The sequence below is a fragment of the Pleuronectes platessa genome, chromosome 15 (assembly GCF_947347685.1).
Source record: "Pleuronectes platessa chromosome 15, fPlePla1.1, whole genome shotgun sequence".
Taxonomy (NCBI): domain Eukaryota; kingdom Metazoa; phylum Chordata; class Actinopteri; order Pleuronectiformes; family Pleuronectidae; genus Pleuronectes; species Pleuronectes platessa.
In genome coordinates, this window is record NC_070640.1 from 7,701,947 (window position 1) to 7,719,376 (window position 17,430).

Sequence of the window (17,430 nt, forward strand, 5' to 3'; positions counted from 1 at the left end):
GTTAATATACAGTATTTGCTGTAAAATATGAGAGCGGTATCCTATCAATAATTTTCATCTCATAAAGCGAAGAAGTTCATTTCCTGTGTCAAATTATTCTCCTAAAGCCAATGAAATATTTAAGATATTAAGACATTTATATCCTCAACTGACTATGATTGAGAGCTGTGCAGAATTAATCCACAACAAAATCTCCCACTTTATACATACACAACATAATGCGGATTGCTCTGGAGGCAACATGCCTGAACTCACATAATCCATCAGAAAGAACATTAGTTCTTACATTTGCAAACTTTATTTTTCTATCCCGCCCTGTATGTTGACTGGAATAGTCTTTACAAGAAATGATTTACAGGTGTGCTTACGATGAAATTGTTTAAAAAAAAACATTAGAATTTAAATGTAGGAGGAAAAACCGTGAATTACTGGGTTCTCTCAGGCAGTGTGCCCTCTGTGCCTACAGAGGGCAGAGATGAACTCTGAATAAACCTGACCACTGAGGGGAAAGTCAGACCTCATCACAGGTGTCTCCTGCTCGTAGTGAGTGAAATATTTCCTTTTCCAAGTTCCCTGTGGAAAATAAGAAATGTAAAAACACCAGAATCAGAGGGAGAGCTTAATTTATTCACAATATTACAAACATCATGGAATTTACAACTCCACACAGGCACAAAAACACAACTCACACTCTCAACAGAAAACAGGAGTGAAATTTAGCAGAACAAACGTGGATTTAGAAATGTCTCTGCTGTCGTCCCACCAGCTGGGACTCACTGAAATACGTCTTTCCTTGTTGGGTTTTAAACAGATTCTGTTTATATCAATGTCACACGCCTGCAGCATTCAAAATGAAATCCCCCCCAACTTAAGTATAATCCTACTTCCAAAAATGCAGCCACCTTTTCTGCTACCTGAGCTGTTGTCAAATGTTTGCTGCACATGCACCAACAACTAATACAGATGAGTATTTATCCATGTGCTGCTCCTTGTGGGAGTATTTCTCCTCGCAGTCTTCGCCTTCTCCAAAATGTCGGTCTTTTGCATACTTTAGGAATTCCAGCTCGCAGCAGGGAACAACACGAGAGTCCTTTCTAAACCCTCGGCCCTGCGTCAGCACAAAGGCCAAAACAAATATACATTTGTTAAGCAAACTGAGGGACACAGGCGTAAATCTCCACAGAAATGTTTCAGGGGCGGGGGGGTGGGGGGTGAAACTGTTTAGCTAAAAACATGATCATATTTCTAAGGGTAGAAGAGTTTTCGCTTTCTAGGAAAAACTTGCTTTTTAGTTGTCCACTTGTTTGACGTTTTTTGTTGTTAGTCAATAAATATACACAACTGTCAACCCATACACTGGATCACTTAAATATTCTGATAATCTTATGACTTCATAGGAGTTTTGTTGAAAACTAACGCAGCAAATACAGAGAGAAGTTCTGTCTTTTTCTGTTCTGACAACCAGACAAAATTCATGATTTCAAATACACACACAAACACACACACACACACAAACACACACACAAACACACACACTCAAGACAGCTCACATCATTCTCAAACAACTATCCCGTGTGTCTGGTTGAGGAATCATTTCAAAAGAAATTAAATACAACCATCGACAACTAATTACAAATATCAATGATGAAGTACAGATGCTGTTCAAACATGTGAGATTCTCGTGGGGAAAGTGATTTGTGTTTTCAAGAAGAGCTTTTTAATTACTAATGTGTTTAGATAAACTTCAAGGTTCGATGTATCTACTCGGGGCTACGCTGTGGAGATAGTGAATAAAGAATCTGTTTAAGACACCTGACGGATATTCCGCTTATTAAAAGAGTAATTTCAAGTATCACGTGTCACTTCTGCGACAAAGACGTCGATATAATCGCTGCTTAGCGATAAACGGCTTTGATGAGGTTCAGTACCTCAGTACGAGGAAGTAGCTCCAGCATGAAATCATCAACACTTAATAACGCGAAGTAAGAAATTACCAGAAACAAATTTGAACTCAAGCCGTATTGTTGCCGTGTGTGCTCAGGTACCTTTACCTCACCACCTTTAATAAAACTTAAAGTAAACTCCTACTTAAAGTGAATGACAAAATAAAGAGGATAAGTAAAATAACAAAATAAAAAAAGTTGTTTAACTGGATGGAGTAAGGCTGTCACTTGAAATTACTTTTGAAAAGAAATCTGATTTGAAGAAATGTTCATTTATGTATCATTACAAAGTGCTTTTTTTCATTTCACCTTTTTTGGTTTTTAGTGCCTTAATTTGAAACATTAAAAATAAGAAGATTAAGATGATATCTTCTACATCTATTGTACATTTTACTGACATGATACAGTACGTCGCCCCCCTCAGGCCACTCTCTTTCACTGAAGCCCTATACAATCTTAAAGCTTATTACAGGTTTCCACGGGTGCAGATTCAGGGCTAGAGCACTACCATCATCCTAATGAAAACACGAGGAGGACAGTTACTGAATAGCTAACAGGGGACGCAAGGTTTACACACAGCAGCTCTAATGGAAAACGCTCCACCGCAACAGCAAGGCACACAGAGAAACAGACGTTCTGTTTAAAGTCAAAGGAAACGAGTACAGCAGGGGACGAGTCCTCAGATGCAGATTGTGCAGACTGAGAGGGACGTTGGGCGGAAAAGTGGGTGAGCCTCCTGGGCGCCCGCCGGGGGGGAGAGAAAGGCATCGATCTTCAGTCTCAACAGTCTTTTATGCTCATCTCATGTAGAGCCTGTGGTTGTGAGAAGAGGAACTGAACTACATGATCATTTCCCCCTGCCCTCTTCTTTTAAAAGACAAAAGAAAGTCATGACAGGGTGCGAAGGGGTTCGGGATATCAGCTCCAACATTTATAATCCACGTGTATGTGGCACAGACAAAACTTCTGCACCTCCTATTTCAAGGCAAGTAAAGAACGAGAGGAGACATCTTCAGCTCCCTCACAGGTGGAGGCTGTTGGAGAGCCCCTCCAGCTGCTCCTCTCCCAGCCTCTGCTTCTCCTCCAGGTCCTTTTGCTGGATGAGCAGCGAGGCCTTGGTCTGGACAAACCGCCGGTAGTCCTGCAGCTGCTCGGCCGACAGCTGGCGCGACAGGAAGGTGGAGACCAGGTTCTCTCGGCGGTCCAGGTTATCCTTCAGATCTTTGGCATCCTCCCTCTGTTTGCACAGCAGACGGTGGCGACTGTCCAGAGATTGCTGAGTGGAGAGATGAGGAGAGATGAAAACTATAAATAATCCCTGAGTTTAAATTATATTATTATTATAATACACTGGGGGCAAAGACATACGTTAGATCTCACTGCTTACAAGTAGTTTTGTTTAATATTTCAAATACTATTTGTATCCTGCTTTTACAAGGAAAGAGTATTAAGATATCTAATAAAAAAAAGCATTATTTTCCACCAGATTTGCTTTTTTATCCGATAGGTAATATGTCACTCAAGCTTTAAAAGTTGTCCGATCATGTTTCAAACAGCCACAGGTCAGAAGGTGCAGTCTTTCCTTGTGTCAACAGAGGGCAGGGTAGATATAAATGCCATCGAAACCAGGCTGCAGTTTCGGTGAGTCAGTGTAAATACCAGTGTTGCTGATAACAGCAGGAAAACAAATGAGCCCTCTAACAAGCCCTCAGTACGCAACACGTTCAGCCGGGCTTTTACAGATGGTCAAACTAACAAAGAGCCCTTTCAGGGGTAAATCTAGAAATCGAAGGCAACCATGCAAAACTAAATTGATGCTGAAAAATACTGGGATTCAGACTCAAACGGGATAATCAGAGATAATCACATTCACGATGATGTTTGACGAAGAATAAGTGACCTTAATGACTGAAGGTAAAAATGATTTCTCTATATAATAAACCATTGAGAAAGAAACTGCAATAAATGAATAATGGTCTCCAAAGGTCTGATAAATCCTCAGGCTCAAACACAGATAAGCTAATAATGGCCAATTAAACACAGATAAACCTGACAACGTGTTTTGAATTCCACACGGCAGGAACCTTGACTCCATTAAAGTCACCCTTCAACTTTTCCCAAGTGCCCTGTTTGCTGTTCTAAGGTAAACAGAAGGAGAGAATATCTGAGGGCTTGGGAGCCGCAGCGCACTTCCAACGCTCATGATTGTTTTTCAGTGGAGTGTAATGAGCCACACTCACTGTATCATATTATTCCACCAGGAGCACTCGCGGGCAGAACGCTTTTACTCTCTTACATCAGCGTTTACGTGCAAACAGCTTCAGGCAGAGGAGGCAGGACAATAAACGTGCAGGGTCATAATCTACAGAGCCTGTGGTGGTGCATTAGAGCACATCAGTAGGTGACCTTTAACCCCAAATATCAGTCAAAGTATGTTTCACGTTCAGTCACAATCTGTGTGTTTGTACTGTGATAGATATTAACAACTTGTGTGATATGAGCTGAGAATAATCAGTGTTTTTGAGGACTGGCTGCTTGAGTTGTGACAAGGATCATGTGAATGTGGTGTTCTTGAGCAGAATCTCAGGTTTTGGAAGGTCATTGAATGCAACAATCATCTATTAGGCTTATCCTTTAAGAGTCAGGGGGCTGGAGCCAATCCGAAAGGACATAAGGTGAGAGGTGATCGCCCCTGTCTCATTAACAGAGACGATGACAAAACCATTAGCATACACAATCACAACTTTAGTGGTTTCAGATACTCTAATTAACCTAACCCCTTGGACTGCGGGAGGAAGCCAGAGAAAAGCCACACAGACATGGGGAGAACCTGCAAACTCCACACAGAAAGGCCTCGGGATTCGAACCGACAACATTTTCTGCACCACTGTGCTGCCCCACGAACAAGCATTTTGAAAACAATCCACGATGGCAATTTACAACTTACAACTTGATAAAATATTAAAGCATTTAATTAGCCGAGGTGAGTTTAAGTTCTTACAAGCTATTTCTCATTGCATACACAAATAAAAAGGAAAGACAAATTCCAAAAGACCATGAACTCTACTTGAACCCTTACAAAAATTATGACCGGTCCCTCACCTTCTCCTCAGCATCAGTGTGCTGGTCCACGGTGCTCAGGGCATTCTGCACCCTGGCCAGCCGAGCTGAGAGGCACAACAGCAGGCTCACCACCCTCTCCAGGTCTCCTATGAACAGGTTGTACCTCTCCAGCTCCACGGGCAGACAGCGCTCACGGACCAGCACCTCCAGCGCCTCCCCACAGGCCGTGTTCTCCTGGATCTCTGCCTGGAGGGCGCCGCGTGCCTCTTCCAGCGAATGCAGCCGCTCCTCAATATAAGACACTATTAGATGCTGTGAATTCAAGCAGAGAGGAGACATTGATAGGGATTTTAGATAATGGTCCTATAACACATTGATAAATATAAATACTTAATCATCATTTTAGATTCCAGGCGAAACCATTTAAAATATTTACTTAGCATTTACTGTTCAGGACAGTCAGGAAAAAGGAGGAGATGATTTGCTAAGCCAAACATTGGACAAGTTGGAGACAGTGATAAGAGGCAGCCAGTACGTCATGTGATAAGAGACACAGCTATCTCTGAGTCCACTTAAGGCCAAATAGCAACCAGATGGTATGAGCCAAGTTCATGTAAAAAGAGTTTAATGTTTTATGAGGCCCTGTTTGATTTTTTTTGTCGTCTTGCCTGTGCCTTCAGCAGAGCAGAGACTATTTTACAGTATATTGCCTCTTATTAGCAAAAATACACACTAATGTTGTTTTGTGAAACAATACTCCTGACCACCCAGTGTAGTTGCAGAAATTATAATTACCTTCTTCTCAATGATGTCACTTTTGCTCTGCAGGTCTGCACACTGAGGTTTGAGGTCGTCAGTAGCAGGAAGACAATTGGACGATTCAGCTCCTTTGATCACTTCCGCACTGGATAAACAAAGACAGGTTTAGGTCAGGATAACATTCAGGTACTCTGATGTAGAACCCGACCGATTTATCGGTTGTTCAATAAATATTGGCTGATGTGAGCCTTTCACAGACATATCGGTATCTGCAGTTAATATATAATAATATATGAATACAAATATAATATTTGACTTTACAGAATAAAACTACAGTATCAGAAACCATTTACTTCCTAATATGGGCATCGGCACCTCCACATTACTAACAGTCAGGCTCTACTTACTGTTATAACAAATAATTCCTGTTATCACAATACATAACATGCTCAAAGGTAGTTACTGCTTCGCCTGCGCCACATATACAGTCGTACCTTCACACGCACTGGACTTTGAGCAAGACCCAGGTGGTATTTACTGATGCATTTGCACATTCTTTGTGTATCTGAAGTATGCTTACACTGGCAGAAATCTGAGTGCTTGTACAGCAGCAGGCAGATATCCAGGTCTGTCTGCACATGTGATTCAACAAAAAGGTAACACAGCACTGGTGGAAATCTGGACATTAGGATTTCACCAGTATCACATTTATGGAGGAGCATTAAACTAAGAGTCCTAATCGACTTAACTGCAGCAGCACCAAGTCTGTAATATTCCAGGACATTAACGTTTACCTCTCTGCAGCTCCCCTCTGCTCTTGTTTCTTTTTGTAGTGCTCCTCCATCAGAAGCGTGTCCTCCGACAGCAGCTGCTCCATCAGCATCAACGCTGTCTTACGATTGGTCAGTGGGTAGAGGACCGTGGACAGAGACTGGTCGGCGTTGACCACTGCTACTACAAGCTCCTCCCACCGAGCTTTCTTACTGGGCTCCTCCAGGCTCTTCATCTCTCCCTCCGGCACTCCCCTCTCCTCCAGCTCCCGGATTTCTCCTGACTTCTCATCCTCCGTTTCTGTATTGTCCTCCTCTTCCGACCGCTGAGTGACGTCGGCATCGGAGACAGAGGTGCAGGGAGACACAGAGGCCTCGTCTGTCTGTGTTTGAGGAGCCGAGCAGGTGGACTCGTCCTCAAAAACGCTGTCTGTCAGCAGCACATCCTGGACTTCCTCTTTAATCTGTTCCTCTGGAGGCAGGATCCACAGCGACGGATCCGTGGTGACGCCGCAGCTCAGAGACACTTCGTGATTTGAATTGGGTTTTGGGGTGTCACTGCTTGTTTCATCCACTGACTCCTCTCTCTCTGATCCAGTCACAGAAGGAGAAGTCCTGACTTGACTGGAAGTGAAACAAATTATGATTAAGTATCACATAAGAGCAAAATCATATTTGCAGAGTCACAAACACCTGGCAAAGTTCATTTTAGCCTAGTGAGTTGCATAAAGGTTGAAGGTTGTCTGCAGTGATATGGGGTTTAATCTTACCTGTAGCCAGGTTTATTTTCACAAGGAACCTTTGTCTGGGTAGGGGTGGATGAGGTGGATTTGATCTCCCCCTCTCTGGTCTCTAAACCTCTGGGAGAAGGTGGATTAGATAAAGTCTCGCTGGGCAGTCTGATGGACCTGAACTCATCTGTGACCGGGCCGAGAGATCTAGGAGATCCAGAGTGAACCCTGACCCTGGAAGAGGAGCAGGGCGCTGGGGAGGTGGATCTACTCGAGATGCTTGTTACTAATGTTGCGTTCTCCCCCGGTTCTGAGCTCTGACTCATCTGGGACCTTTTCTGGGTTTGGTTTTGTATCTGTCCCTGAGTGTTCTTCTGACCAATAATCTCTGGTTCTTTTCCTGCCTGCTCTGTTAGATATTGTTTCTCCCTCCTGCTTTCCAATCGCTGGGCTTCTTGGACTTCAGCAATAAACGAAAAACTCCTCTCGTCTACTTCTGGGTCTCTGGGTCCAGTCGATTGTCTCCACAGTTGATCAAGCTGCTCAGAACTTTTACTCAAGACTGAGGGTCTTGTTAATCTTAAAGCCCCAAGCTCTTCCATGGACTTCCCTCTCTGTGCAACCACACGGGCAGACGGTTGGCTCTCTGTGACGGGCTTTACTGAGGGATTCTCAGTGGTATTTTTCTGTGGACTGAAATAGACAAAAGTTGTCAAATATGAGGAATACAACATGCGACTCATACACACGATGATTAATTCAGAACAGGAAAACCGAAACAGGAACATTTCTCTCATATATTCCTTGAGGGCAAAAAAAAATACAAATATACATTCCCACAAATCCCATAGTTTTGGGTTATAGAACAACTACTTAAAGATGTTTGAGTCAATGATTCTTCTGTTGGAGCTTGTGCATAAATCTTTTGAAAGGAATGCTGCTTTGCTGGAGCAGGTGGGTGTTGAATTTCCACTGCCACAGTGAATCAAGCTGAGATTTATAGTCTGTGCCACAGTGCACACATCACTGACCTAAGACTCTCCTGACCTAAAACCACTAAAAATGTCCCAACATGTCTGCAGCGCTGGTACATACCTACAGGTTTCCATAGTATTAACTGGTAATGGATCCTTTTCGTAGTTGTGTGCCTGCAGAATCAGAGGAGGAACAAAAAAGGTACATGTTTAAGATACATGTTTATGATTTTCCTCTGAGCTCAATAGCAGATAATGTGGAAGCCAAAAATGGGTCAAGAAATATCTTTGTTTGAATGATTAAATAATTCTCACATCAAAGTCATTAATGATAAGCGATAAAAGTTTACGTTTATTTTTGACTAATATCTACCACTGTCTGGAATTGAAATACCTGAAATGCATGTGGTGTGGATGTTGATCTGTTCCTGCAGAAACTCAGAGGATCTGGCTGGTCCAAGAGACTCTCTACTGAGGCAGCCCTCCCCTGATATGGACCTCGACTCTCCCTCCATCTTGGCTGATTCGACTGGACAGTGTATTGGCCTGAACAAGACTGTGCTGAGAAGAACTGTGCATACCTGTTTAACGAAAATCAAAACAGAATAGTCAAAATGTCTGATCTAATGCAAACCCCCAAACACTGCATTAAAAAAGAATTATTGCTCTGTGTCTTTGTTACCTTGCGGAGCTGGTGGAGGAATCAAGGATGCGGCCTGCAGAGTGGGGTCTGTTGAGCTTCTTCTTTGTATTTTTTACTTCATGATTTCCTGATAGAGGCCTGGGACCCCAGTCAAATGGTTTCTCTCCCAGTGAGTGCCTCTGTCTGGACGAAGGTGGTAACTGAGGCCCTGGCTGCTGTGGCTCAGCCACTTTCTGGCCCGTCTTACGTACCATGTACTCCACCAGGGCCTTCTGTTGCAGATGCTTAAGGTTTGTCTTTGAGGCGCTAGAGGCTGAAAGTGCTCGACCTCTCGTCTCAAACATCTTCCTGCGTGCTGCAACCAACCCCAGCTCTCCTTGCTGCTCAAGTTCCTCTTCTTCACATTCAGATGCAAACACGTCGTCCTCGTTGCCGAAGGAGCGACACGTAGAGTGGCTGGGGGTGCTGCCGAGCTGGTGGAGTTTCTCTGGTTCAGAGAAGCACATCTTCTTCTGCTCGGGAGTCAGTCGCTTCCTGTATCCGATGCGTCCCACCTGGGGCTGCGCCACATTTGCTGATCTCCCATTTTCCTCTTCAGTCTCCTTGTGAATCTCCTTCTGACTCTCACTGACCTCTTCCATCATACTCCCTCGCTCCGTCTCCTCAGAGTTCACCGACGGAGTGAGTGTGTCTGTGGACGTCTCAGAGTCCTGTGATGAGGTGAAAGAGTGAATCACTGTCGGCCTCAGCTCAGGTTTTTGCCTCATGCGGCTTGGCCATGACAGCTGCAGGTCCCTCCGTTTAAATGAAGTCTCCCTCAAGACTTTAGATTGGGCATCCTTCAGCCTCTCTTTGTAGTACTTTTTAAAAGAGTCATCAAGAGTATTACAGGCAACAGAGATAACGTCTCCGCTGTCATTCTTGCTAGTGTCACCTTGTGGAGGTCTCTCTTTGCTTTTTCCTAACATGTCGCCATGATCCGTTTTGTTTCGAATCTCCTCCCGGCCTTTTATAATGATATCAGCATTCTTTTTGGGCTGTAGCGCTGCCCTGTTAGCTTCAGTGAGTTGATAGAGAAGCGGGGTCGTTTCTTTGTTTATCCTCTCGCTGGCTAAATCCCCCAAAGGCTGCCGTTTACCTCTCTTTGCCTGTTCCTCTCTCTTATGATGGGGCTGGTCATTGCCTACTAATGAGGTTCCCTCCTTCATTTGCGTTACTGAAAGTGGCAGGCAGTTTCTTTCAGGTCCACAGTAGAATATAGGGTTGTTGGCAGTGTGGCGTCCAATATCTCGACTCTGGATCATTTCGATTTCTTCTAAGGCATCAAGGCTTCGTGAGGACTGCGTTGAGATGAAAGATGGCCTGTGATTCTCCTGATCCTGACTCCTGGAAGACAGGTCTTTGCCCTGGGACACAGAAGTGAAAACCTCTTCCTCATCTGGAATCGTACCGCTGGATGTGCGAGAACTCTCTTGGAGCGGTCTAAACAAATTATCCATAGTGCTGTGGTTTCTTTCGTTCTCTCTTATCCGCTGCTTCTCCACCACAGTAGAGCTTTCACTCCCAGCGTCAGATCCGCACACAGATGATGAATTTGTCCTCATCCCAGAGTCAGACAGCTTACACACTCCTGTGACAAAGTAGAACTGACCCTTGTGTTGGATGCTGCTGTTGATGAAACTCTGACCAGCGTTCCAGGGGCTGGAGGCTCTGGTCGGCCAATCATGAGCTGAGTGCACCCTTTTGCGCTGACACTCCAAAATGCTACTGCTTCCACTGGACTTGCGATTATCTCCATTGCATCCACCACTGGCTGAGAGATGTCTGGGTTTAAGGTGCTCTGACAGGCTTGTGCCTCGGGGTGGTGATACACTAAGGATGTTTTTAGATTTCTGCTGCTCAGACGCAGCATTGTTATCCACAAGGAAAGGGTATTCTGGGTTCAATAGAGCCCTGGTCTGATCGTGAGACTGTCGCTGTGTGCGGTATCCTGATGGTAGCTGGGCCTGAGGTTGCTGGCGTTCAGAGCCCCTCCAAACTGAATACAGTGGTTCCGAATTGCAGCTTGAGTTGGCTGTATCTGTGTTAGGCTTCTCAGGGCTTCGGGCGTTCAGACCATGGAGTCGATTGTAGGATCGGGGCTGTTGTTGAGGCTGTGGTTGAAACTCAGTACCGTGGTGGTGGACCCTGCTGTTCTCCAAGTTTTTTGTGGCTATGAAACTATCCAGGCGTGCTGGGACTGGAGGAGGGTGGATAGGAGGGTAAGAACTTTGGGAAGGAGCCCCCAGAGGCACCTCCTGATTAGAGACCACTTTGTTGTTGATGTTATGGAAGCTGACATTGCCATTGTGGTGGTTTACATTGGTGCTGGTGTTGTTGTGATAGTGCTGAGAGATAGCTTCCACAGAGCGATAGAGCTGGTCCATGGTCTTTGAATCCGACGGCACAACCTGTGTGGGGTTGTAGATGGACTTTACATACTTGATATCAGCATAGTGGCTGAAGGAGCTGGACTGCAGGTCGTCTGGTAGGAAGGGTGAAGGGTAGTCTGGGGCAGTGGACCCACCAGAGAAGGAGCTGTAGGCGGAGTCTCCTTTGCCGTGTTGGTGGTGGGCGAGCTGTTCGACGATGCTGCTGCTGGACTTGGCTGGGGAGAGCCGGCTGACGGGCAGGCTCAGAGTATGCAGGTCCACGTTGCTCATTCTCTCAAAGTGGAAGTTGTAGGAATCCATGGAGGACCGGGGCAGACAGCAAGAAGGAAAGGGCAGGGTCTGCGAATATATCCTGCGTGTATGTGCGCTGATGCATGTGTGTGCCTTGTGGGTGAAACTGAGGGAAATTACCACCAACACATGTGCACCAGGTTGTCAGTCACACTTGTCTCTAATTAGGTCATTTTCCTGTCTCCTTTTGGTTTTCTTCAAAGCCTCTTGGGATAGTCTGCTCAGTGGATCCTGAAGGAGAAAACACAAATACGGCACAGACAGGTTATCAGCCTGAAAACCTAACCCTGGACTCAAACTACAAACAAATAACTACTCAAGAGTGGAATGGTTTCACTAAATATGTGTTCAAACAGCATTTGAGGGGGAAAAGGGAGTATCAGTGCCTGACCAATACTCAATCTACCACATGGTTTTGACACAATCGCACTTTCTTTGCATTAAATTGTCAGGTTGGCACTTCCACTTTGTTGATGACACACTCAGCTATACTCCCAAACCTAATTTACACTGTATGCATGGCTGCATCAAGTACCTGAAGTTGAAAAGGTTTTTTCGCAGGGAGTTTCCTGCTGAAACTATTAAGGTGCCAGAAGACAGTAATTCACCAGTGTGGAATCTTATCCTGGCATTTCTAGGTCAAATTCCTTGAGTGAACATTTTTGTTCACTTTGATCCATTTATTATAACAAAAAAATTAACAACTAAGATTTAAAATATGTTTTCTTAATTTTTTTGGTATTTAACCTCCTTGATCAACACAATTCACATTTTTTTCCAGCTTTAAAGTTGTCGGACTGGAGGATTTAGAGCAAAACGATGTTTGACATGTCTGTGTCAAAATAGTACGTTAAACCCACTGAATGTAAGGAATTTTAAGTATAAACCCTTTGAACTGCCATAAATACTCCTGTCGCCTTTAAACACCATCACCTCCTCTTATATTATAAAGTCAACACTAAAATCTTCATGTGAGCAAGATATAAAGTTTTATGTCCTTTTTTTCTGTTTCATGGCTGACACAGTTTACTGCAGCTCGGTTTTGTAGGTCAGTTCAGTTTACCACCTGCTGAAGGAGTCTGTCGTTTTGCATCAACAAGGCCTCTAATTAAGGTCCTTGAGGTTCCTGGTGCACGTTGCAGCGCACACATGGAAAAATGTCAGGAATTCCATATGGATCTACAGAAATATGTGAAGATTAGTCATGTGACAGATGTATAATGCCTTGTTTTACAGCCCTGCTCATTATTCTTGGGCTATTTAAATAGTTGCATTATTTCCCCTTAAATGCAACAAGGGAAGATTTAACATTCTTTTAACTATACTAGCAATAATTATGTTGTCCTTTGCATTAAAACCTATTCAAGTCCAATCCAGACACAGTCAAGCAAATAAAAACCATGAGATATTTACAGATAACACATGATCAATAATCTTTGGGTTTTTTAAATGGATTTGCTGAAGAACTCATACTATACATGGCATTCATTTAGACTCGGATACATGGATACATCTTTAATGACCAGAAAGGAGTTAACACCAGGACTGATTTCATTCTACATCTGATCTCTTCGTAAGAATAAAAGCAGATTCTTCCTATTTCACTGTAAAAATACTAAATCTTTAATAGATATCAGGTATAACATTACCGTGGTCCGGTAATCCATGGAGACCTAATCATCATCTGTTATCCTGAAAACTCCTTTCCAATGTACCCCAGCAGGTTAATGACAGGTTCAGGTTTTTACTGTGGACTTACGGCCAAATAGCCTCTCTCTGCCTTGACCTGCATACCTTTCATTGTCATCAAACTGAAGCCACATACCTGTCATGCACACAGGAAGGTCAGTGTTGCCAATAAAACAAAGACGATCCAACCAGTTCATCAACTCTGCCACCACAGTATGAACACTGGGCCTCACCGTTGATGGGAAAGTACAAGAAATATTGTCCACATTGTGCCTCTTTTCCTTTTTTACCAACTAATAACAACTCTTACCAGCAAAGACCAAAATCCTCTAGTGTACAACTACTTAGCAAATTAAACCGACAACTGAAGACTGTTGGCTGAGCTGAAAAACCTGAATCAAAGATGATCCTAGGTGGTCGTTTTGCATACGCACAAAACCCACATCCCAAGAGCCTTTCAAACTACAGTATTAAGGGGGATTCCATGTGTTTATGAAGGGTCTTCTGATCTGTGGTGCATCCCAGTGTGTCTGTGTGTGTGTGTGTGTGTGTGTTTGTGGTTTCCAGCCCTCCTCTTCCCTCTGCGAAAAGAGAGGGGCTCTCAAACAGGGGAGCGCTCAAGTGGAAGTGATGGAGGGGACAGGCAGTGACAAAATGTACAGAGGGGAGGGAGGGAGGAAGGGAGGGAGGGTGAGGCAGAGGGTGACCGGCCCAGACAAATACCCTCACACGCAAACCACAACAAGAGACCATAGAAGTGAACAATGACAGCAGGAAAGCTGAACACAAAGTTGGGAGACTGGATCAACAGTCACACCAGCAAGGCAGACTGGAAACCACTTGGTGATCAGTGATCAGACTGGTTTGCTTGAAAGACTACAAACTTTAAGTAAAGAGCAAGCAAAGAAAAAACTCACCCAAACTTTGAGGCTAAGCAGTTGACCTTCCTAGGTTCCATCGGAGACAGAAATACGGCTTTTCAAGTTTCAACTTCAGTCAAGTTTATCCAAATGATTTCCACCCTAGTTTCTCATTCAGAACATCTTTCTTCCTCTGAAGAGGGGACCAGACCAAGTAACCAGGAGAGCCTGATATTAGAGGGAAGACTTCCAGTGAGTCCCTTCTCCCCCCACTAAGACCCAAGGCTGCATAGCGGGACCCGCTGATTGGCCAGCCTATGACGTCCGGCTCTCTGATGCACAATGAGCGCAGCGGAGGGAATATTTCACTGCTGCAGATAGCTGCTAGTACTGCCGGCAGCCTGAACAACAGAGAGAGGGGAGAGAGAGGGGAGAGAGAGAGAGAGAGAGAGAGAGAGAGAGTAGAGAGAGAGAGAGAGAAAAAAGAGGCCTCGCATTCCTGGCTGGCTTCAAAGACGGAGCAGAGCCCAGGCGCCATTCATTCCCAAGGCCCTGAGCCCGGCACATGGAGACCGGCCAAGGCAGGAGGGAGAACAGGGGAGGGGGAAGAGGTGGTGGGATAGATGACCTCCCAGCCTCTACCCAAAAAAAAGACCAACATCCCCACCATCACACAAATTTCCCCTTTTCTCTCTTATTTCTAACACCTATTAATCTCCCCAATTCATAAAGAATATACTAATCAATAACAGACTGCAGACAAAATTATCATAATTACTACCGGAGTCAGGCCGAGTTAATTAGTGGTGTAATTTAATTTAGAAACCTTGGGTTTGATTCATGCACTTGTTGCCACACCAGAGATCGCGGGTCTCTTTCAAATGTTCTGAAAATTTAACCTATTCACTGTACATACACGAGCAGAGTTAAAATGAGAATGACGATTTAGTGTGCTGTTAATAGCAACACTAATTCCACAGCAATTAGCCAATGCCATAAAACCTAGAAACACACCGTAAAACGCTGATCTGTCTATTGCTTGGGTCAAACACGCTCTTAATGACACCATTAGCTTTTCATTAGACAAAGGCCCTCTCTGCCTTCTCTATTGTTTTCTATTGTGGCTGGCAGTCCTGGTGCTCAGCTATGCACATGTATTTGTTACTGTTAGCAGCACAGTGTCGGACAAAGTGGAGCAAAGAGCTGCCTCCTGGTTTATGTTGTTGTTGTTGTTGTTGTTGTTGTTGGTTTCACTGCTGCTGTTACCGTCTCATAGACAGATTCTTACGAGACAGAGCTGGAAAAAGTATTGAAACCACATGACGCATGCAAAACTCAGGCTTCAAGTACCTAAAATGGGGAAACACTGCTGGCCCTGTTTTGGTTTGAAAATGCATTGTCATATGGACGGGCAAACATGGAGACATTTGGATATGCTGATGCAGTCACCAGCACTCACTATGTGGTTGGTTCGTATCGGCCACAAATCAAATGCAAGCGGTTAACAACAGCCCCACGTAGTCGTTAGTCCAAGAAAATAAATCTCTTAAATTTCCTCCTTCTTAGATTTTGCTGCAACTAAGCAATCAACTGGAGTGTAGATAATCTGCTTCCTGTTTACACTGGTATGCACATGCCCAGTGTGCGTGAATGGTTAAGGGATATGCGTAACGCATTACTATGTAATAAATGAATATTTAACGATCTGTATTCGGATGGATGAAGCCACGCTCATGACCAGGTTCTGCCTGGTAACTCAGCTAAAAACTCTAATCAGAGAGTTAGCTGTAAGAACTGTACGAATTTAAAGAGCATATATATCTTTTTTTAAACTGCAACGTGGTCAGGGAAAGGGTCAGGCAAGGACAAAGTGTCTTATTAAATTAGATTGTGTTTATTGAAACCAGTGAATGAGAAGGAGAGAGAGGGAACACAGAGTGAGTCTGATTGAGAGAGAGAGAGAGAGAGAGAAAGAGAGAGAGAGAGAGAGAGAGAGGAATGAAGGATGGGGGGGGGGGGGGGGGGGGGGGGTTAAATTCTTTAAGATTTTTTCCTTTGTCTTTCATTGGTGATTATGTGTTCCCACATGACCTTCGCCATGCAGCCACGAGACAGGACCACCAGGCACCTGAGAGGCAGAGGCCAAATGACAGATAGAGATTGAGAGTGAGATAGACGACAAAAAGATGCCACAAACCCACATGTCGAAAAAGATAACAAACATGGAGGACATAGTGGAAAACAAGAGATGAGCCAGGAATATGAGCAGTTATAGTCGGTAGTCAGCCAACCCACTAGCAGACCAAAACCTCTAATCTAGTTAGCCCTGCTGGCCCATCTGCGTCTGCTGACAAAGACGATGATGATGGGTTGACGGACCCCTGACTGAGGAGCTGAATGGGTTGGTCCTAAAAAATGTACTGTAAGCACTGTTGCTCTCAATCAGGGACTTACACTGGTGAGACAATTACAAGACAATCTTGCTGCACACATTTCAAAATGTCTAAGTAGGTGTAATTAACACGATTATTAATGAAGGCTGCATACCATTAGAGTAGTATGACCGGTTTCACAAAGAGAATCAGGCCGCCCATAATTTTTGTTCTCAGTTTCACAAAACATAATTTTAATTAAGGGCCATGTTTCCATGGTAACAACTAATGACACCTGCTTACCAGTGGCTTGAAAATGAAAAGATCAGATCATGTGTCATACAGTTTTTATGAGGAGGCTGTAGGTGAGCTGTTACAGGGAATCTCCAAAGTTCAGCGCATATCTCAAAGCAAATCATGTCACTCAAAGTGTTCATTTGAGTCCCTTAGACAACTAAGTTATTCTAATGTGATTATTCTTTATTACATTTTTTTTTATGTATTTGTAGGTTGGCACTGTCATCGGAGAAACTCAAAGAAGAAGAAGCTCTTTTTGGACTGTATTCAGACACCATTACCATTAAGTCCTACTGCGTAATATTGGGGTAACAATTTAACTCTAATCTAAATTGTTGCCTGAAAGGACGGAGTAGTCACTATGTCTTGAAAACAGAAATGTCACAATACAGTGATGTAACTCAACGACAGGCATCAGAGCTTTGACTACACACGCAACAAAAACAAATACATGCATACAGTAGATCATAGTCACTCTTACTTACAGCATTCATGATTTAAGCTACCATGGGATTAAAATTGTTCCACTGACCTTTTGGTCCACGGAGGCCTCCATGTGAACATGTGCTAGTAAACTCTTAAATCACTCACAGTGTAAAGTAGAAA

General features: G+C 43.9%; 1 protein-coding gene across 3 annotated transcripts in view; it reads right to left on the reverse strand.

Moving 5' to 3' along the window:
- Window positions 1–606: 606 nt before the first annotated feature.
- shroom1 (shroom family member 1) overlaps window positions 607–17,430 on the reverse strand; it is a 30,478-nt gene continuing 13,654 nt past the window's right edge. The window contains exons 1-9 of one of the 3 annotated variants that reach the window (XM_053441439.1): window positions 14,213–14,478; window positions 8,923–11,837; window positions 8,635–8,821; window positions 8,362–8,414; window positions 7,306–7,959; window positions 6,560–7,159; window positions 5,802–5,910; window positions 5,046–5,318; window positions 607–3,219 (exon numbers count right to left, since the gene is read on the reverse strand). In XM_053441439.1, coding sequence (XP_053297414.1) covers window positions 2,965–3,219; window positions 5,046–5,318; window positions 5,802–5,910; window positions 6,560–7,159; window positions 7,306–7,959; window positions 8,362–8,414; window positions 8,635–8,821; window positions 8,923–11,615 — 4,824 coding nt within the window. In that variant the 5' untranslated portion in view covers window positions 11,616–11,837; window positions 14,213–14,478 and the 3' untranslated portion in view covers window positions 607–2,964. Of the gene's footprint in view, window positions 3,220–5,045; window positions 5,319–5,801; window positions 5,911–6,559; window positions 7,160–7,305; window positions 7,960–8,361; window positions 8,415–8,634; window positions 8,822–8,922; window positions 11,838–13,255; window positions 13,356–14,212; window positions 14,479–17,430 lie in introns of those variants that run through there. The other 2 variants (XM_053441440.1, XM_053441438.1) reach the window with 2 other exon arrangements.